The 22,248-nt window shown below is 42.0% G+C and overlaps 1 protein-coding gene across 4 annotated transcripts in view; it reads left to right on the top strand.

The window, feature by feature from the left end:
• Znf609 (zinc finger protein 609) overlaps positions 1-22,248 on the top strand; it is a 147,452-nt gene that overhangs the window by 116,580 nt on the left and 8,624 nt on the right. For all 4 annotated transcript variants that reach the window (XM_057768590.1, XM_057768589.1, XM_057768588.1 and 1 more), the window contains 3 exons: positions 15,432-15,519; positions 16,444-18,790; positions 20,162-20,528. In XM_057768590.1, coding sequence (XP_057624573.1) covers positions 15,432-15,519; positions 16,444-18,790; positions 20,162-20,528 — 2,802 coding nt within the window. The remainder of the gene's footprint in view (positions 1-15,431; positions 15,520-16,443; positions 18,791-20,161; positions 20,529-22,248) is intronic.

Genomic DNA, 22,248 nt, shown 5'->3' with positions numbered 1-22,248 from the left:
GGGAATATATGTACATATTCCTGGCTACATATACGTAGGAATGGAATTCCTGGGTCAGAAGGTGTACATATAGCTAACTATAATCTATATTGCCAGTTTCCCAAAATAGTCACTCAATTTCCTTTTTTTTTTTAACTTTTTATTTTTTTGGTTTTCAAGACAAGGTTTCTTAGTGTAACTTGCTCTGGCTGTCCTGGACCTCACTTTATAGACCAGACTGACCTCAAGCTTGGAGATCTGCCTGCCTCTGCCTCCCCAGTGCTTTTTTTTTTTATCCTTTTTTTTTATCCTTTTTTTTTTTTTTTTTTTTTTGATTTTTATTGAGCTCTACATTTTTCTCTGCTCCCTTCCCTGCCTCTCCTCTTCCCCCTTCAACCCTCCTGCAAGGTCCCCATGCTCCCAATTTATTCAGGAGATCTTGTCTTTTTCTACTTTCTACTTCCCATGTAGATTAGATCTATGTAAAGTCTCTCTTAGTGTCCTCATTGTTGTCTAAGTTCTCTGGGATTGTGGTTTGTAGGCTGGCTTTCTTTGCTTTATGTTTAAAAACCACCTATGAGTGAGTACATGCGATAATTGTCTTTCTGTATCTGGGTTACCTCACTCAAAATAATGTTTTTTAGCTCCATCCATTTTCCTGCAAAATTCAAGCTGTCGTTATTTTTTTCTGCTGTGTAGTACTCCATTGTGTAAATGTACCACATTTGCCTTATCCATTCTTTGATCGAGGGGCATTTGGGTTGTTTTCAGGTTCTGACTATGACAAACAACGCTACTGTGAACATAGTTGAGCACATGTCCTTGTGGCACGATTGAGCATCCTTTGGATATATACCCAAAAGTGGTATTGCTGGGTCTCGAGGAAGGTTGTTTCCTAATTTTCTGAGAAATCACCACACTGACATCCAAAGGGGTACCAGCTTGCATTCCCACCAGCAATGCAGAAGTGTTCCCTTTTCCCCACAACCTCTCCGGCATAAGTTGTAATCAGTGTTTTTGATCTTGGCCATTCTTACAGGTGTAAGATGGAATCTCAGAGTTGTTTTGATTTGCATTTATCTGATGGTTAAGGATGTTGAACATTTCCTTAAGTGTCTGTCTTTCAGCCATTTTAGATTCTTCTGTTGAGAGTTCTCTGTTTAGGTCTGTACTCCATTTTTTTTATTGGATTATGTGATCTTTTGGTGTCCAATTTCTTGAGTTCTTTGTATATTTTGGAAATCAGCCCTCTGTCTGATGTGGGGTTAGTGAAGATCTTTTCCCATTCTGTAGGCTCTTGTTTTGTCTTGTTGACCTTTGCTTTACAGAAGCTTTCCAGTTTCAGGAGGTCTCATTCATTAGTTGTTTCTCTCAGTGTCTGTGCTGCTGGGGTTATGTTTAGGAAGTGGTCTCCAGTGCCAATGCATTCAAGTGTATTTTCCACTTTCTCTTGTGTGGCTGGCTTTATGTTGAGATCTTTGATCCATTTGGACTTGAGGTTTGTGCATGGGTCTATTTTCATTCTTCTACATGTTGATATTCAGTTATGCCAGCAGCACTTGTTAAATATGCTTTCTTTTTTCCATTTGATGTATTTTGCTTCTTTGTCTCTCCAGTGTTTTTTAACATGCTAGAATGGTGCTGTTTATCCTAGTCAACATTTCTTTGTCCTTTTTCTATAACCCTTGTATATTGAATCCTTCAAGTTGGTGTATATAGTAGCTTCTCAGTAAATTGTTACTTTGGAGTTCCCTGAAGAATAATAAAATCTAGCATCTTTTCTTGTGTTTATTGATCTTTGTAAATTTTCTGTGAAGTTTGACTTAAGTCTTTTGTCGTTTTGGGTATTAGGATTTGTCTTAGTGCTCATGTATAGTTTGTGTATACTGGCTGTGAGTCTGCTCTCAGAAATGTGGTATAAAAACCTTTATGTTTTGCCTTTTCTTAATGTCAATCTTTTCGTGCATATAAACTTCATTTTTATGAAATCTAGTTTGTCTTTACCTTTCCTTTTGTTATTAATCTTTTTGTGTTCTGTGTAACAATTTTGCCTGCTCCAAGATAATATTCTCCTAAGTTTCCTCTGAGGTCCTTGATTTTTTGTAATTTTTTTTTCTTTTTTATTTAGGGTTTGAATTGAGAGTTAAGGTTGTTGTTTTTAATCATGTGGGTATATAATTGATTCTGCACCTTGTAGAAAATGCCCACCACTGCACAGAGGAGTCATGTTTGCCTTTAGTAGGGAAATATTGAGAAGTTATTTCTTGACCCTCTCCTTTGTATTCCTTGTATTATTCATTCTTTCTTGGCTTAACTACACTTTTATAAATCTTAACACTAGTAGTGTATGTAAGTCCTCTCTCTATCTGGGTTATACTTCCTTAAGACCTTCCTGGCTGTTCTTGGCATTAGGCATTTCTGCATAAATGTTAGGGTCATCTTGTGTTTTTTTTTTTTTTAATGGAAAAAAAACTGCTGTGATTTTGGTTGAGATTACATTGAACCCACAGGTTAGTGGAGATGATTCAAAGTTTTATTCTTCAGTACTTAAGCCAGTGTTAGTTACTGAGACAGCTAGACTGATTGTCAGAGCAAGTCACTGATAGCGTTTGGGCAGCTTCACTGGAGCAAGGCATGTGTTAGAAAGCAAGCTTTTCCCACTACTCCCAGTATTCTGAATCAGTAGGTGAAGATGATGGCTATGTTTACTGTGTAGATGCCCTCCACACTAGAACTACAATTTAATGAGGCAGTAAGGCCTAGTTAAGGTGAAATGTGACTGATTTAATTGACATTTGATCTGCCTTTGAGGCTATATTAGTTTTCTAGTACTCCTGAAACAAACCAGTAAAAACCAGCTGACTCAGAACAGCAGTAAAGTGTGCTTTCCATTTTGGAAATTAGAAATCAGAAACACTGTTTGGCGATCCATGATGTTCTTTAACCTATGGAGACATCACTCATTCATACGCTGTCTTGCTTCTGTGTCTGTCTAGAGTCCCTTTTTATACGAAGGTGGTGTCCTACTAAAATTCTAGCATTTGACTATTGGAAGCAGGGCATGTAGATATTTAAAGTAACCCTTAGCTAAATAGTGAATTAAAGGCCAACATGGGCTGTATAAGCTGTCTCAAACAACAAAGATACTATTTTGAGGTACCTTGGATTGAATATTTTTTGGGGGAGAAAGCACAATTTAGTCCATAACAGGAGCCTTGCAGTTGTGGCATCTTCCTTCTGTGTGTGCTATGGGAAGCCGAGGCCCCAGATGGTCTGTCCTCAGACCCCAGCCATTGACTACCTTTCTCTTGGCACATTGCTGCTTCCCTTCCTTGGCACTGAAAGCCACTTAACAAACCTGAACCACGTCGTGCGGTGGTGGCGCACGCCTTTAATCCCAGAACGCGGGAGGCAAAGGCTGGCAGATCTCTTTGAGTTCGAGGCCAGCCTGATCTACAAGAGCTAGTTCCAGGACAGGCTCCAAAGCTACAGAGAAATCCTGTCTCAAAAAGCAGAAAAACAACAACAAAAACCTGAACCTGCCACACAAAAGTTACCAGAAAGAGAAATAGGTTTCAGAAGCTGGCTATTCCTCTCAGCCTTTAGCTGGGAAAAAAAAAAAAATCAATAGAAAGAAGTAGTACTTTGTGTAAGCCAGCCCTAGCCATGTAGTCACCCTGGGCCCTCCTGCTAGATCATAAAGCAGTAAAACTGTGGACAATGCGATTCCATCTCCTTCCCAGGCATGTATTTCCTCAAAGCAGTTGCACTGAAAATTTCTTACTCTATGGGTTTTCAGAGAAAGATTCTAGCTGATAGGATGGCCTCTAGCCATGACTAGAGTATGTTTATCCCTCAGTAAGAGAAACTAGAGGACATGCAGTTTAAGGGTATGTGAACTGATCTGTATTGGACTTCTGCAGAGCTTCCGATAAAAGGCAGAACACTCAGATCTTGAGCCTTCTTCCAGGCTCTTCCTCCATTCCCCACAGATTTTAGATTGTTGTGCTCTGACCTCCCCATAACAGCTCTTCTGCTTCTAAAGTTCTTCAGCCGAAAATGCTCAAGTGAAGATAGTGGTGGCTGTTCGGTATTTTAGGGCCTTCTTTACCTTTTCCAACTTGAGAAGATTCCAGAAATAGGGACTAAGGGGCTTTGTTTTCTGTCAACTCTAAATTTGAAGGTAGACTATGTTAAAGTCTACTATCTTTACCATTTTGTACAGCAGTATTCCCAGATTTTTTTGTATATTAAAATATAGGGTAAAAAAATTAAAAAATAAATAAATAAATAAATAAATAAAATATAGGGGCAGGAATTTTAAAATACTGATGTAAGTTTTACCCAATTAGCCTAAATCAGACTTGTAAGAGTGATCTTAGGTGGTGTTACTGTCTCTAAGATCTTCACGTGCTTCCACTGTTCAGGAAAACTTTGTTATTCCCCCTCCATGAGGTGAGACATTTCTGTAAAAGACTGTCCCAAGTTCCTTCCAGGATCTCCTTGGAGACTTCCTTTAATGATATTAGTAAAGAACTTGTGGAAAGTTCTCTTGGAAAGCTGTCTTCTCTAAAGGAATAGCAGCCATACCTATACTTTTATATTTTTCTAGGTTTGGAAAACCCATATATTTGATTCTCACAGTTAGCGTCATGAGTTGAAATGGATAGATTGCCAGAATAAATGAGATGAAAGTCTAGGAATTTATAGCCTAGCAGCCTGGGGAGTACAGTGCCATCAGTAAAGTGACACCATGAGTGCATGTAAACCAGCATGGTGGCTCCTGAGCCGCAACACCCAAGATTGTTCTCTGGCCCCTATTCACATGTGTACACACATGAACATACACACAGGAAACATTAATAAGTCTTGCTGTACTTACACATAAAGAATTTATAGCATAATAAAAAAAAATCCCTAAATTTGAAACTAGAGTTTGCCCTAAAAGTTAGTGGTTTCTGTCTCTCTCTTTTTTTTTTAATGTATACAGCTAGCCAGAAGAAGGCACCAGACCTCATTACAGATAGTTGTAGGCCACCATGTGGTTGCTGGGAATTGAACTCAGGACCTTTGGAAGAGCAGGCAATGCTCTTAACCACTGAGCCATCTCTCCAGCAGACATGTTTTTTGTTTGTTTGTTTGGTTGGTTGGTTTTTTTTTTTAAATTATTTATTTATTATGTATACAATATTCTGTCTGTGTATGCCTGCAGGCCAGAAGAGGGCACCAGACCCCATTACAGATGGTTGTGAGCCACCATGTGGTTGCTGGGAATTGAACTCAGGACCCTTGGAAGAGCAGGCAATGCTCTTAACCTCTGAGCCATCTCTCCAGCCCTTGGTTGGTTTTTTTAATGTATGGTTTCAGATAAGTGTGTCAGCAGTTCCAAAATGATGAATGTTAATTACTTTTGTGCAAAACTGTTTTTCAAATCTACTCTCTCGTGAATTTCTGGCTATATTTACCCCTTCTTTATATCTTTTCTTTGAATTTTTATTTTGGGAAACAGTGCCCAGAAGTCTGTACAATCTTAAGCTGATCACAGTGGCTCACAACTCTAATGCCAGCATTGAAGATGTTGAGGCAGGAAGGCTGTCAAATATTCTAAGGCAGCTAAATAAACAGAGTAAGTTCACACTACAACCTGTGATAGGGTTAGACCAGATCACAAAAGGGAAGAACAGGGAGAGCGAATGAATGAGGTCAGAAATCTGTGTATTCTCTAATCACATATCAAAGTTGAATATTAGATTAAAACATACCAGAGATAGTTATGGAAAGTAAAGCAGTTCCTACATTCCCCCATTCCGGCTATTGCAGTAGTGGTACCCAGAGTCAGATATCTGACTCCTGAGTTCTAGCCAGTTTCCTTGCACAACTCCTTACTCCAAGCCAAGGCAAGACTGTGAAACTGGATGATCTCCCCCTCTACCTGTTTGCTTGCTTGCTTCCTTGCTTGCTTGTTTTTGGGGTTTTGAGATGGGGTTTCAAACTATGTAGTCCAGGCTGTCCTGGGACTCACTCTGTAGAACAGGCTGGCCTAGAACTCACAGAGATCCATTTGCCTCTGCCACTCGAGTGCTGAGACTAAAGACATGGGTCATTTGTTACTAGTATTGATTGGGAGTAGAGGTTTTTGTTAGACAACCTTTTCCTTTTATTTACCACATCTCTCGACATTGGCAGACAGATATTGGCAGACGATTTTTTAGAAAGAAATTGGAGGGGGCTGGAGAGATACCTCAACAGTTAAGAACATAGTTTCCAGCTGACCTGGGTCCACTTCCCAGCGACCATATAGCAGCTCACAACAGGCAGTATCTAGTTCCTGAGAGTCTGACCCACTCTTCTGGTCTCCAAGGGCACCAGACACACTTGTGGTACATAGACAGACTTGTATTCCTATACACATAAAAAATTAAAAAGAAAAAAAACATTTTTAAGGGATTGAACCAACAGAAACACCATAAGTTTGTTTTTGATCATTGTGTTGTAGATGGAAGGATCTCATTTATAAGTATAAGAGGAGAGTGTATCTTACTAGGAAAGCAAAACTGGTGGCTTTTATAACCTCAAGAGAACAAGAGTGTACTGAACGACAATTTGACACCATTGTAAAAATGTCAGCAACAAGTATTAATGCTCATGGTTAATGTAACATTAATATTGGACATAGTGGTTTGGGTTTCTCTAGCCAAGCTAAGCAAATAGAGCTTTCTAGGGTACCTACCTTTGTTTTGCTCGGGGGGGGGGGGGAGGTTAAAAAAAAAACAAGCCAGGTTTAGTGGCTCTAACCTGCTCTCCTATCCTTTATAAGGCTGAAGCAGAAAGAGTGCATGAGTTCAAAGTGAACCCTATCTTGAAAAAAAAAACCTAAATAAATAGAATCACCCAGAGATGATCACTGTTCCATATGCATCCATTTTTCTTTTAAGCAGATTGGAATCCTTTTCTCTATGCTTTGAGGTCTTTGTTTGTTTAGAGGTATATACCATGAGCATTTTCTCATAAGGTTAAATAGACTCTGATAACATTTTAAGTAACCACATAGCATTCTGTGTTAAGGATTTATTATGATTGGTTTAATTATTGCATTATTTTCTTTTTTAATATACCATCTACAGTTTTCTAGCACTTCAAATTTGAACTTTATGTTTCCTCCCATTTTTATTTATTTATTTAAAGAGTCTTATATAGCCCAGGTTGGCCTTGAACTCAGTATGTAACTGAGGCCAACCTTGAACTGCTGCTGATCTTCACCTCCTGTGCTGGGATAACAGGTTACCTGGTATTGAGTATCAATATCAAGCCCAAGGATGCATACATACTAAGGAAGCATCCTACCCTATGAGCTCCATCCCTTGCCATGCATTTTGTTCCTTATGTCATCAATAGGGACCCCACAGACAAAGAAACACACAATATGTTTTATAATAATAACTCTGCAGCTTTTCCCTTTGCAGAGTTTCTGTTTTCTACTTCTTTTTTCCTCTTTCTATGTTCTATGTGCTTTTGCTTAATGAATATTTCTTTTTTTATTCCTGTGTCTTCTGCTGTGTAGCCTTGCCTTTGCCAGTTATATGCAGTCTTATTGCTGTTGTTTGTTTGCTTTGTTTGTTTTGTTTCTTCCTAGTAGAGAGTCAAACATAAAATCAGTATCCTGCTTCTCTGCCAAAAATAAACCTATGTTAATAGGTGTTATTCAAGCTAGTCCACAACTGTATTCTCTCAGCTGTAATCCAAGTTGAGCCGTGGTGGTACATGCCTTTAATCCCAGCACTCGGGAGGCAGAGGAGGGCAGATCTCTGTGAGTTCAAGACCAGCATGGTCTGCAGAGCAAGTTCCAGGACAGGTTCCAAAGCTACACAGAGAAACCCCTATTGGGGTGGGGGGTGACTAGGTCAGCAGTAATCCAGAATATGTAGTGTTTGACACCAAGCAATAATGAACTCTTACGATCTGAGAAAGTATGTTTTTACCTTGTACGTTAAAAATACAGCCTGTGCACACGTATGAAGGTTAAGGAGAACATCAAGTTGTCCTGCTGTCTCAGTCTACACCTTATGACCTTGAGTAGGTTCCTCACTGAACCTAGAATAGGGCTGACAGCCAGCAAGCCCTAGCATTCCTCCTAGTGCTGGCATGTGTTATAGTCATGCTTGGCTTCTTATGTGGGTGTTGGAATCCAAACTCTTGTCTTCATGCTTAACAGCAGGCACTCTTACTCAACCAGCTCTCAAACCACACCTCCATAGCCACAAACTATGGCTAGAAACTCATTACTTAATGATTATTAAATGATGACTGTAGATAATTACAAACTAGGTATATAAATTAGCACTATAGATTGTTCAGTCCCCAGGACCCACGTAGTAGAAGGAGAGAACTGACTCCTGACCACACAGACACACACACACGAAATCCAGGCATTATGGTACAAACCTATAATCACAATACTTGGGATATGAGAGCAGAAGGATTGGAACTTTGAGGCCAGCCTTGGCTACATAGCAAGCTCAAGGCTAGCTACAGAGCAGAGATCTGAGGCCTGTAGAACATGGGTTAAGTGAGTATGCAGTATAGAAGCTGAAAGTAGCCTGTATCTTTAAACATTAACAAAAGTTTTTTTGTTTTTTTGTTTTAAATAAAAAAAAAACATGGCTGAGGATCAGCTGTTTGGGTCTGTTTGTGAGCCATCAGTACAAAAGTCAAAATCTTTATCTTAGGGGCTAAAGAGATGACTCACTCACTGACCTTGCAGAGAACAAGGACTCATTCCTAGCACCGACAGGGCAATTTAAACTGTCCACAACTCCAATTCCAGGGATGATCTTCTGGACTTTATGGTCACCAATTATGCAATACATATACATGCATGTAGGCAAAACACTCCTAAACATAAAATAAAAACAAATCACCTGGCAGGATGGTGCATACCTTTAATCCCAGCATTAGAGAGACAGTTGAATCTCTGAATTCAAGGCCTGCCCGGTCTGTAATGAGGTTCAGGCCAGCCAGTGCTACATACTGAAACCTTGCCTCAAAACACAAGTTTTTATTCTCTGTGACTTATCTGAATGCAGCAGCCCCAAATCTGTAGCAACTAACAAGAATTTGTTTAAAGTTAGTGCTTGAGGAAACTCTGGAGAGAGCCTCTTCCCTGTGTTGACAGCTCCAGCCCACCACAACATGGTCTCTTTTTGTCTGTTGTCTCACTTACACCCTTTGGGATTTTCTAAATCCTCTCCTCTTTCCCTGGTCTGCACAGACCATGACTACCACAATACACAGAGCCGGGCGATGGTGGCGCACGCCTTTAATCCCAGCACTCTGGAGGCAGAGGCAGGCGGATCTCTGTGAGTTCGAGACCAGCCTGGTCTACAGAGCTAGTTCCAGGACAGGCTCCAAAATCACAGAGAAACCCTGTCTCGGAAAAAAAAAAAAATACACAAAATATGGTTTGGGTTTTGTTGTGGTTTTGGTTTTTCGAAACAGGGTTTCTCTCAGATTCACCTGCCTCTGCCTCCCAAATGCTGAGATTAAAGGCGTGTGCCACTGGCACATGACTTGGTTTGAGGATTTTGATATTAAGGATAAAAAGCCCAGGGCCTTGTGCATGCTAAACCCTTGCTCTCAGCTATGACCCAAACTCCTTTGCATATTTGAGTTGGGTAGGCGGGGGTTGATGTTTTGAGGGACTGTTTTAATTTTAGTTTTTGTTTTAGATAAAGGCCTCCTTGGCTGGGCGGTGGTGGTGCACACCTTTAATCCCAACACTCAGGAGTCAGAGATGGTGTTTCTCTTTGAGTTCGAGGCCATCCTGGTCTACAAGAGTTAGCTCCAGGACAGCCAGGACTGTTACACAGAGAAACCCTGTCTCATAAAAAGGCCAACATCCTGTTGTATGTTTTATAGGCAGACCTTGAACTGCTGGGTTTACATGATACTTCTGCTGCAGCCTCCTAACAGTGGGACTAATGCATGACATTGCATCTAGCCAGTGGGTTTTATGGTTGGTTGGTCAGTCTTAACAATGATTTTATGTTTCTTCATTCTCTACCTTGAAAATTTCAATTCAGTAATCATGTATCTGTGTTGTGTTTTGAATCTCCACGTAGTACTTGGTACAATGATGAAACATAAATAATCACTTATGTTGACTAGTTGCTTGAGAGCAGTGTTTGAAGTAGATGAATCTGACAATAGCTCACTAACTATATTAATAGAACTGAAACCTGGAATCTTTAGTAAAGGCAGTCTAATTCAAAGATGTTGAAATAGTCATTAGGTGCGTTAACGAGGGCTTGACTCCCAATGGTTGTATAGAGATGGAATAGAAGACATTATTGAGAAATTACAGTGTCAGAGTAGATAGGCCAGTGTGACTGGCTCTTACCCAAATAGCGCAGAAATCCCGTTCTTTTTCCTTATTTTCAGCCCGTATTTCCACTGTGTCAAGCCCCAAATTCCCTGCTTTCTAGCTTACATGATCATCAGTTGCTCCTCTTTAGGAGCTGGACTTGTAACAGGCCAGTTAAGGGTGTGGCTCAGTGTACAGTGTTTGCTCAATGGGAATAAATCTGAATTTGGTGCCTTGCACATATACCCCCAGAAGTGGGGGAGGAGATGAGGAAGAGATGGTGGAGGCAGAGTGAAGAAAGGAGTTAATTCTTTTAATAGGAAAACTGCACAACTGAAAAATACCCAATTTCAAGTTCAGGAAGTGAGCCTTCCCCAAAAGAATAACATGTAAAGTGACAGAACAGGACACATGACACCTCCTGGCTTCTGCAAGTGGATACAGATGTGCATATACCACCCAGACACACTAAAATAAGAATAAGTCATTCATGGAGGCACACAACTCTAATCTCGGTATGTAAGAGGCAGAGGCAGGTAGATCTCTATATGACCAGATCTGCATAGTGAGCTCCAAGCTAGGTAGGGCTGTGCATTGAGACTATCTCAAAAAATAAATGAATAGGAGCTAGAGAGATAGCTTAGTGATTAAGAGCTCTTCCTGCTCTTGCTGTGAACCTGTACCTACATGGTGGTTCACAACTGTCTGTAACTTCACTTCCAGATGACCCAGTGGGCACCAGACATGTATGTAATGCACATACATGCAGGCAAAAGACATAAAATCTTTAAAAATACCTAAAAAGAGAAGTGAGCGCCTTGGCACCTTCTGTGTGTCTGACTCAGTCAAGGTGATGATGACTGCATGGAGAGACAGAAAACACAGAATTGTTGTCTGTGAACACTGAAAAATAGGAGCCCTTCAAAAACAGAGACCCATTTTTCTTGCTTTTTACTGCCCTAAAGTGTGTGCCTTTTGGAGAAAGTGGGTCTGCAAAGGGTTATTTTTTGCCTTTCCTTCCTTTCCTTTCCAGCTGTCTCAACTCAGAACCTCGTAGGAAGACTGTTACACTTCAGCAAATGTGTTTCCTGTGACATTTCAACAAGCCTCCGTTTTGTCTTTCCGTGTTAGAAGTGTTCCTCTTCCCCTCTCCATTGCCAGCTCTCTTGTCTCCCTTTAGCTCATTCAGTACTGCTAAGTTTGCCGAGTATGACAGAGGAAGAACTCATATTTATAAACATGTGTTCCACCCAGCTGTTTCAAAAATAGAAATAGCATCCATCTCCTGTGTCTGTTCTCTCTGTGTAACTGTGCTCGTCCACCTTTATAAATGTGTCCCGTCTCTGGTCTGTTGTTGTCATTGTTGTTGGGTCTCCCTATGTAGCCCTAGCTGTCCTGGAACTCAGAGAGCTGACTGCCTTTGCCTCTGTAGGGACTAAAGGTGTGCACCATCACCTCAGGCACTATTCTTGTTTAAACTATGCAGAGCAGTTTATCACTAACACTCTGCTAATACAAAAAAAAAAAAATAGCTCAATTACTTTCTTAGAAAGTAATCTATTTCCTTAAGAAGCCCGGGTCTTGGAACAGGGTAGGAATCCTTCCCTTTGGACACCTGTTTGCAGACTTACATGTCATTGATCGTAAGTGAAGGAGAGATAAAAGGGTAGTCTAAGAAAATAGTGTGAGAATAAGAATCCATTAGGGATAGCCTAGAATCCGAAAGATCTGACTTCTGCTAATCTTTCAATAAATTATTTACCCTTTCTGGCCAGGCAGTGGTGGTGCATGCCTTTAATCCCAGCACTCAGGAGCCAGAGACAGAATTGTCTCTGTTACTTCCAGGACCACCTGGTCTACAGAGAGAGTTCCAGGACAGCCAGGGCTACACAAAGAAACACTGTTTTGGGAAAAAGGAATTATTTACCCTTTCTGGACTTTGACTTCTGATTTCATTTCTGTTGTTTTATTGTAGGCATTGTTTCCTCTAATGGAGAATGACCTTGACCTTATTTATTATATTTTTATTTATTGTGTACACGTATCTGCCTCAGCTCACACGTGGAAGTCAGAGCACAGTTTGAACTAGTTGGTTTTTCTTCTTCCACCATGTGAGTCTCAGGTTTGACAGCAAGTGCCTTTACTCAGCAGCCAAAACTACTACTATGACTTTTGGGGCTGGGAATAGTCCTGACTGTCCTAGAACTCACAGAGCTCCTCCTGTTTCTGTCTCTCAAGTGCTGAGATTAAAGGTATGCACTGTCACACCCAGCTTTCTCTTTTTTTTTTTTTTTATTACATTTTTATTTATTCTGATTTCCAACACTGGATTGTAGTAACACATGCCTGTAATTTCTACACTTGGAGGTGAGGCAAGAGTATAAATTCAAGGTTATCCTTTACTTCTTGGCTATATACTAAACAAGTATGAGTTTAAGACCTTGTCTCAAAAACAAAACTATTAAGAAACATAACAATGCAAAAGTAAATAATTCCTACATATCATTAACTGCCATCAGTAAATGACCTGTTGAGGAAATAAGTCGTACTCCAGGATATTAAAAGTTACAATTAAGAAAGAGAATAGTGGGGCTCAACTGTTAAGAGCACTGGCTGCTCTTGCAGAGGACCTGCTCCTAAGTGTTACATCACACATGCCATGTCTTACTGAGGGATAACAAATGAGTACGTTCTCTCTGAAGCAATTTGGCGGTATTCTTCCAAGCTCCCAATAAACGTGCCCTGTGATTAGCAATTTTACTTCCCTTACAGACATACCTGTGTTAAACAAAGCTGAATCATTTATTCAAGGATATCCTTTGCTCTTTATTTGTAATAACAGAAGAATGGAACAACCTTTTTGTCTGCTTGAATGCAGCCACTGGGAGGAAATATTGTAATTTCAGGACTCAGATGGCAGAGGTATGAGGATAGGGAATTCATGGTTAGCGTGGGTAGGTTTGATCCTTAGAACCTAGTAGAGAATTAACTCATTTGACTTATTCTGTGACTTCCAAATGCACACTCTAGCACATGCAAACACACACAAATAAACAAATGGTTTAAAATGAAGTATCCCTCCTATCATTGTTCATTAGCCTTCAAGTTCCCTACTTAGAAATATTCAAGGATAGTCCTGCAAGATTTTTCAGTGGGTAAAGATGCCTGCAACCAAGCCTGGTGACCTGTGCTCAATCCACGGGACCTACATGATAGAATGAGAGAACTGATTGCTGCAAATTGTCCTCAGTCCTCTCCATGTACTCCATGTGCACCCTTATCTCTCCAAATATATACTATATATACAAATAGATAATATATAATGAAAAATATATATGCTGCCTTAAATGATACCACTATATCACACTGTTTCTCATACTGCTGTCTCTCATGTATATAATATTTTCAGATCAGCACATGGAGAATCACTTTCTCTCTTTCTGTCTTTGATCATTCTCCTTTCGGAAGAACTAGGAATTATATCCAGGGCTGTGTTAGTACCAGGGAAGCACTGTCCCATTGAGCTACATCCCTAGCTCGTTGTGCACATGTGCTTGCTTCTGTCTGTCTGTCTGTCTATCTATCTATCTCTGGTTTTGGTTTTCAAGATAATTTCTCTGTGTTGCCCAGGCTGTCCTGGAGCTCACTCTGTAAATCAGATTGGTCTTGAACTCCCCTGACCATCCTGTCTCCACCCCACAAATGTCAGTACCATGGTGTGTACTTCCATGCCCAGATTTCAGTGTTTTTCAGATTTTTAATACTCTTTTTGAATTTAGAAATATTGTCAAGTCACATATCCAAAAGCTTTTTTTCCCCTTTTGTGTGTGTGTGTGGGGGGGGGACGACCAGGGTGTCCTGTATCCTCAGCTGGCCTTGAGCTAGCTGTATAATTGAGGATTACTTTGAATTTACATTGCTCCTAATTCTACCTTTCAAGTGCTTTGGTTACAGGTTTCTGCCACAATACTCAACTTTATATAGTACTAGAGATTGAGCTAGGGTTTTATGTGTGCTAGACAAGCACTCTGCCAAGTGAACCATAGCCCCATCCTTCAGTTCTTCTTTTAATAAAATGAACAACGTGTCTAAATAATTACTTTAACATCACTTAAGAGTGAGGCTGGAGAGAAAGCTCAGTGGTTAAGAGAAAAAAACATACATACTGTTCTTCTAGAGGACTAAGTTCAGTTCCCAACACCCATAGCTTCATCAGGCATCTGCAGTCACATGCACAGACACACTCATAGAAACATAATTTAAAATAATAAAAAAATAGCCAAACAACCTAAGCTGTACACCCCCCCAAAGGTCTAAATTATGGTTTAGTCATGCACTGAAATACTTGAACTCAGTTAAAGTAATAAATGTATTAAGTCAGGCATGGTAGCACATACATATAAACCCAAGTAGGGGCAGAAGGATCAGGAGTTCAAAGCTATCCTTGGCTAGATAGTTTGAGGCTAATTCTGACTATATAGCAAGATACTGTCTTAACAAAAACTGGGGAGAACTGACAGTGTAACTTAGTCAGTAGAATGTTTGTCCAATATGAATAAAACCCAAGTTCAGTCCTGAGCACTACATAAATCTGGGTGTGTAGGGGCCTTCTTGTAATCCCAACACTCAGAAGTAGTGGAAGGAGACTCGAGCTCAAGGTCGCCCTCAGTTATATAGCAAATTTAAGGATAGCCTAAGACCCATAATACTATTTCAAAAAAACAAAAAATGTCTTGAGCCAGGCGGTGGTGGCGCTCGCCTTTAATCCTAGCACTCGTGAAGCAGAGGCAGGTGGATCTCTGTGAGTTCGAGGCCAGCCTGGTTTACAAGAGCTAGTTCCAGGGCAGGCTCCAAAGCTACAGAGAAACCCTGTCTTGGGGGGGGGGGGGGGAGTCTTGATCAGGCTACAAAATCTTTTGAACTATTGCCCATCTGTAGGCAATTCCCATGGAACTATTCTAGTCCAGTCATATGTGCCCATTGGTACCAAAGCACCACTAAACTTTCATAGGAAAAGTCAGAGAACTGCTCAGATGAAGTCTTTGCAGTGACCAGCAAATTTGTCTCATCCATACTATCTTCTTTTTTTCAGGGATGTTGGTGGTAAATGTGACATGGAGGAACAAGACATACGTCGGTACACTTCTTGACTGCACAAGGCATGATTGGGCACCCCCAAGGTGAGCACGTACAGATATCTAGTTTATATTAGTCTGATCCCCATATTATTAATGAATTGTTACATCTTCATCTTATTAGAGTTGGCCCTATTGGCCTCGAACTCAAGCTTCCTGAGCCACCACACAGAGTATATCCACCTGTCCCCCTCCCCCACTTCATTTTGTAACCCAGGCTTTCTTGGAACTCACTCTGTAGGCCAGACTGCCTCAAATCTGAGGTGAGCATCTTACCTCATCCTTCTAGGTGCTAGGATTACAGGTATTTGTCTGAGTCGCTTTGCCTGGCCTTATTTTCAAGTTGCAGTTTGATTTTTAAATTAAAATTTCAAGCCAGCCATGGTGCTATGTATCTGTAATCCCAGCCCTTGGTGGATACAGAAGGTCAGGATTTCAAAGCCAGTTTCAGCTATGTAGGGAGTTTGAGGTTAACTTAGGCTACATGCCTTATTTCCAAAATGTATGTGATAAGATTAACATTTTGAGGTTGAGATACTGCGTGAGACTTAGAGATTCACTCTTGACAGCATCACAAATAAAAACACAATAAAAACCACTAATATTTCAATGCCTTTTTATACCTTATTCCTAATGTTATTACCCAGTGTATTAGGGCTTGAGAAGCCTAAAATATGGTGGAATGGGCCAGAACTGTTATGCAAATGACACCTAGGAGGCCACCACTCAATATAGTTTCCATACACGTTCCTAAAAGTAACCATAGTCAATAAAATGGAAGCTGGACAGGAGAATTGGTGCAAGTTGGAGGTCAACTTTGACTACTTAGTGAGTTCCGTACCAGGGCTTGAAAAAAAAAAAAAACAAAGCTGAGTGTAGTGGCTCTTGCTGGAAGGCCCTGCCTCACAGAAACACAAACAAATACGTTTCCCCCTTACTAATATCCTATCCTATTTGTCTTTTGCCAAGGTTCTGTGACTCTCCCACCAGTGACTTGGAAATGCGTAATGGTCGAGGAAGAGGCAAACGCATGCGTCCCAACAGTAACACGCCTGTCAATGAGACAGCCACAGCCTCTGACAGCAAAGGAACCAGCAACAACAGCAAAACGCGAGCAGGAGCCAACAGCAAAGGCCGTCGAGGCAGCCAGACCTCTTCAGAGCATCGCCCACCTGCCAGTAGCACCTCTGAGGATGTCAAGGCCAGCCCTTCCTCAGCTAATAAGCGGAAAAACAAACCTCTTTCAGATATGGAGCTAAATTCTAGCTCAGAGGACTCCAAAGGGAGCAAGCGTGTTCGCACAAATTCCATGGGCTCAGCCACCGGGCCCCTACCCGGGACCAAGGTGGAGCCCAATGTCATGGACAGAAATTGTCCCTCTCCGGTCCTGATTGACTGTCCCCACCCAAACTGCAACAAAAAGTACAAGCACATTAATGGACTTAAGTACCACCAAGCTCATGCCCACACGGATGATGACAGCAAACCAGAAGCTGATGGAGACAGTGAGTACGGAGAAGAGCCCACCCTCCATGCAGACCTCAGCAGCTGCAATGGGGCAACTGTTTCACAGAAAGGATCCTTGTCCCCTGCCCGCTCAGCTACCCCCAAAGTTCGACTTGTTGAGCCTCATAGCCCTTCACCTTCAAGCAAATTCAGCACAAAAGGCCTCTGTAAGAAAAAAATGAGTGGGGAGGGAGACACAGACCTTGGGGCCTTATCCAATGATGGCTCTGACGATGGACCCTCAGTAATGGATGAAACAAGCAACGATGCCTTTGACTCTTTGGAAAGGAAGTGTATGGAAAAAGAAAAATGTAAAAAGACCTCCAGTTTGAAACCTGAAAAGATTCCATCCAAGAGCTTAAAATCAGCCCGGCCCATTGCCCCTGCTATACCCCCACAACAGATCTACACTTTCCAGACAGCCACCTTCACCGCAGCAAGCCCAGGCTCCTCCTCGGGTTTGACCACCACAGTGGTCCAAGCAATGCCCAACAGTCCCCAACTCAAGCCCATTCAGCCCAAGCCCACTGTTATGGGAGAACCTTTCACAGTCAACCCTGCCTTGACCCCTGCCAAGGACAAGAAAAAGAAAGACAAAAAAAAGAAGGAATCATCAAAGGAACTTGAAAGTCCTCTGACCCCTGGGAAGGTGTGCCGAGCAGAAGAAGGTAAAAGCCCATTCAGAGAATCATCAGGAGATGGAATAAAAATGGAGGGGCTTCTGAATGGTTCCTCAGACTCCCATCAAAGCCGGTTAGCAAGCATCAAGGCTGAAGCTGATAAGATTTACAGTTTTACAGACAATGCTCCCAGCCCTTCAATTGGAGGCAGCAGCCGCCTAGATAATACTACCCCAACCCAACCCCTAACTCCCCTACACGTAGTCACCCAGAATGGTGCTGAAGCCAGTTCAGTCAAAACTAATAGTCCTGCCTACTCTGATATCTCTGATGCTGGGGAGGATGGGGAGGGCAAGGTAGACAGTGTCAAGTCTAAGGACGCTGAACAGCTGGTTAAAGAAGGGGCTAAGAAAACACTTTTCCCCCCTCAGCCACAGAGCAAAGACTCACCATATTATCAAGGCTTTGAAAGTTACTATTCTCCAGGTTATGCACAGTCCAGCCCAGGGGCTCTCAACTCAAGCAGCCAGTCAGGAATAGAGGGCCAGGCTCTAAAGACAAAAAAGGATGAGGAGCCCGAGAGCATAGAAGGGAAAGTGAAGAATGATGTCTGTGAGGAAAAGAAACCTGAGCTGAGCAGTTCCAGTCAGCAGCCCTCGGTCATCCAGCAAAGACCCAACATGTACATGCAGTCCCTGTACTATAACCAATATGCCTACGTGCCTCCATATGGCTACAGCGACCAGAGCTACCACACCCACCTCCTGAGCACCAGCACAGCTTATCGACAGCAGTATGAAGAACAGCAGAAGCGCCAGAGCTTGGAGCAGCAGCAGCAGCAGCGGGGACTGGACAAGAAGACAGAGATGGGCCTGAAAGAGCGGGACACATCACTCAAGGAAGAGTGGAAGCAAAAGCCATCGATTCCACCAACTCTCGCCAAGGCTCCCAGCCTGACAGACCTGGTGAAGTCAGGGCCAGGCAAGGCCAAGGAGCCAGGGGCTGATCCTGCCAAGTCTGTCATCATTCCCAAATTAGATGACTCATCAAAACTCCCCAGCCAGGCCCCTGAAGGCCTTAAAGGGAAGCTGGGTGAGGCCAGCCACCTAGGCAAGGAGTCCTCTGAGGCTAAGACAGGCACTGAGTGTGGCCGACAGGCAGAGGTGGATCCAATACTCTGGTACCGACAGGTAACTGTTGTGTGTAAGCAAGTGGAGACACTAATAAACTTTCTGGCCCCACAGATCAACACTGTCTTGTGTAGGGTTCCATAGAATTGAGACTAGCAGGAGAATTGTATAATTTTAGGAATTCTGTATATTTTAATTTTTTTTTTTTAGGTATTTTTCCTGCTTAAAAGGTATTTTCCCCTAAATGGGAAAGAAGGACTAATAAGACGGTTTATTTTGTCTAGAATTAGTTGAACCTTCCCTAGCAGAGCCAGGACAAGAACTTGGGCATCTTGATTCCTGGCCCAATGTTCTACTGTATGATTCCTTTGGGATGAAAGCATATAGTATTCAGCTAACAGGTTTCTTTAAAAGGACTTTATGGTGTCAACTATGATGCACATGTCTATAATCTTAGTACTTGAAAGACTAAAAGCAGATTGTCATGAGTTTATAGCCACACTGAGCTACATAGTAAGTTGAAGGTCAGCCTGCACTACATAGCAAGACCCTGTTCTCTAAATAAATAAATAAATAACATTTAAAAATTAAAACCAATGAGACTAAAGAGCTGGCTCCATGGCTAAGAGTACTTGCTGTTCTTCAGAGGACCCAATTTTACTTCCTAATACCAGCATCAGATGGCTTACAACCTGTGACTCCAGCTCCAGGGAATCTGATGCTCTCTTCTGGTCTCTGCAGGTACCCACCCACACCTGTTGCAGACATTCACACAGGAGACTTAGAATGTCTTCCCTTTCCTCTTTGTCAGTTCTACTCTTCCTGATAAGAGCCATAGTGATAACTTTGCAAAACAGAAGTTCTATTCCTGGAGTCATTTGCCCCAGAAATCTTACTCACGGAAGGAGCTCTACCTTTTCTCTCCCAAATCTTGTTTCCTTTGAATTGAGAAGGTGTTTTGCTTTGTTTTGTAGTGACAGGGTCTCACTGTGTATTCCTTGCTGTCTTAGAACTCTTTGTAAACTAGGCTGGCCTCAAACTTGCAGAGATCTATCCGCCTCTGCCTCCCCAGTGTTGGAACTGTTTTTTTTTTTTTTTTTTTGGTTTTTCGAGACAGGGTTTCTCTGTAGCTTTGGTGCCTGTCCTGGAACTAGCTCTTGTAGACCAGGCTGGCCTCGAACTCACAGAGATCCGCCTGCCTCTGCCTCCCGAGTGCTGGGATTAAAGGCGTGCGCCACCACCGCCCGGCTAACTGTTTTTTAAACAAAATTGGTAGAAGCCAAGATCTCACTCTGCCTTGTGCTGTAATAGTCTGTTCCAGGGTTTCTGCTGGGACCTTGGGTCTGAAAAGGATCTTTTGGGTGTAACACCACTCAGCACTTGCTCTCTGTGTAGCTCTGAGACTCAACACTTATTCTGTGGTTTTTGCAGGAGACAGAGCCCCGAATGTGGACATATGTTTATCCTGCCAAATACTCAGACATCAAGTCAGAGGATGATCGGTGGAAAGAGGAGCGGGACCGAAAATTAAAGGAGGAAAGGAGTCGGAGTAAGGACTCTGTTCCCAAAGAAGATGGGAAAGAAAGCACAAATACTGACTGCAAGCTACCCGCATCTGAGGAGTCCCGCCTTGGGAGCAAGGAGCCCCGGCCAAGTGTCCATGTGCCTGTATCCTCTCCGCTCACCCAGCACCAGTCCTACATCCCTTACATGCATGGTTACTCTTACAGCCAGTCGTATGATCCCAACCACCCCAGCTATCGGGGCATGCCTGCTGTGATGATGCAGAACTACCCAGGTACAGTACCCAGTGCTGGCTGTGCTGTTCTTGGGGAAGGGAGATGAAGCAATTTTCAAATCCAGGGCTTTGTTGCTCTGACTTGGATGACAGTCCTTTTATTTTCAATGTGTACATGCTGTGAAATTGTCACTCTAACCTTAAATGACCCTGATTATAGTCAGAAAAAAACACCTCCCTTGTTCCAGCTAAGGTTGTCTCTACTGTCAGCTTTTCTCTAGTCTTAGTGGTAAAACTACTGTGCACCACAGCCAGCTTTTCTCTGCTGGAATTTCTTTCGACATGCACTCTGATTTCTGCTGTATGCAAGGCACTGTGGGGAATACTAAAGAAATAGAAGAGACCAGTTTCCTCCACTTAAGAACTTCACAGCTTAATACAGCAGGAGCAATACATGTGACAAGTAAGATTCCAACCAGAACAATGCAGGTATTCATCTTTGAGGCTGTGCTCAGCTGTGAGATCAGAAAGCTGTCAGGTATGCAGATAGCATTTTGAAGTCAGTTGGGGGGAATGTCTAGTAGGTTCAGCTTGAGAAAAATTGAGTTCTCAGTGGGTCAAGGTTTAAATGTTTTTTTAACTTGTTAGAAAAAAAATGCTCGTATTCAACTCTGCTCACTAATTTCTGTTGCCTGGAAAGCTAGGTAGGATTCCTCCAGGATGGAAGGGAACTTCAGATTTTGTTGTTGTTGTTGTTGTTTTGTTTGTAGGGTGTTTTGAAGTTGGGGAGGGGGGTTGTTATTTTTATTTTCCTAAGACAGAATTTCAATCTGTAGCCCTGGCTGGCCTGGAACTCACTGTGTAAAACAACTGGCCTCTAACTCATAGAGATCTACCTGCCTCTCTCGTCAGTGCTGGGATTGCAAGAGCATGTGCCATCATGCCTGGGCATGATGTAGTCTTTAAGTACACACACTCAGAGTTCACTGATCAAATCAGGGTGAATGATATTTCCCACGTTTGGAGCCTTTGTCGTCTTCTCTTCTAGCACTTCATGGAATATGTAATAGGTTTTCATGAATTGTAGCCACTTGACTGTGCTGCCGTATAAGAGAGTTAATGCCCTCTGTGTTTGGACATCTGTAATCCAACCTGCCCTGCCCTGCCCTGCCCTGCCCCGCCTCGCCTGAGTTTCTGGTTATCGCTGTTTTCCATTTAGATCTGCTGAGCACTCACTTCTTATGCTCCCATCCTCCCAGAGCCTGTAGTCTTGACATTCAGCTGGCTTTATTATAAGATAAACTCTAAATACAAGTAAGCTTTTCAAACAGATACAGATCATCTCACCCTTGTGATACCCCTTACCATCTCTATAAAATAAAAGCGTTCCATCTGTTGAGGCTTGCTCTGATTCAAGCACTGTCTTGAATTTTTTTTCTTTCTTTCTTTCTTTCTTTCTTTCTTTCTTTCTTTCTTTCTTTCTTCTTCTTCTTCTTCTTCTTCTTCTTCTTCTTCTTCTTCTTCTTCTTCTTCTTCTTCTTCTTCTTCTTCTTCTCCTTCTTCTTCTTCTTCTTGTCTTGAATTATTTATCCACATTTTTGCTTATTCTGGTGTTTTTGTTGTTGAGACAGGGTCTTGTTATGTAGCCCTGACAAGCCTATAATTAACTATGTAGTGTAGGCTAGCCTCCAACTTTCCTCTTTCTTCTTGCCTCTACTCCCAAGTACTGAAATTACAAGCATGTGCCACCACCCCCAGCTTTTGTATATTCTTATGCATA

This window comes from Chionomys nivalis, chromosome 4 (assembly GCF_950005125.1).
Source record: "Chionomys nivalis chromosome 4, mChiNiv1.1, whole genome shotgun sequence".
In the NCBI taxonomy this organism is placed as follows: domain Eukaryota; kingdom Metazoa; phylum Chordata; class Mammalia; order Rodentia; family Cricetidae; genus Chionomys; species Chionomys nivalis.
Note: the sequence above shows the minus strand (reverse complement) of the source record. Positions and strands in the feature narration are given on the sequence as shown.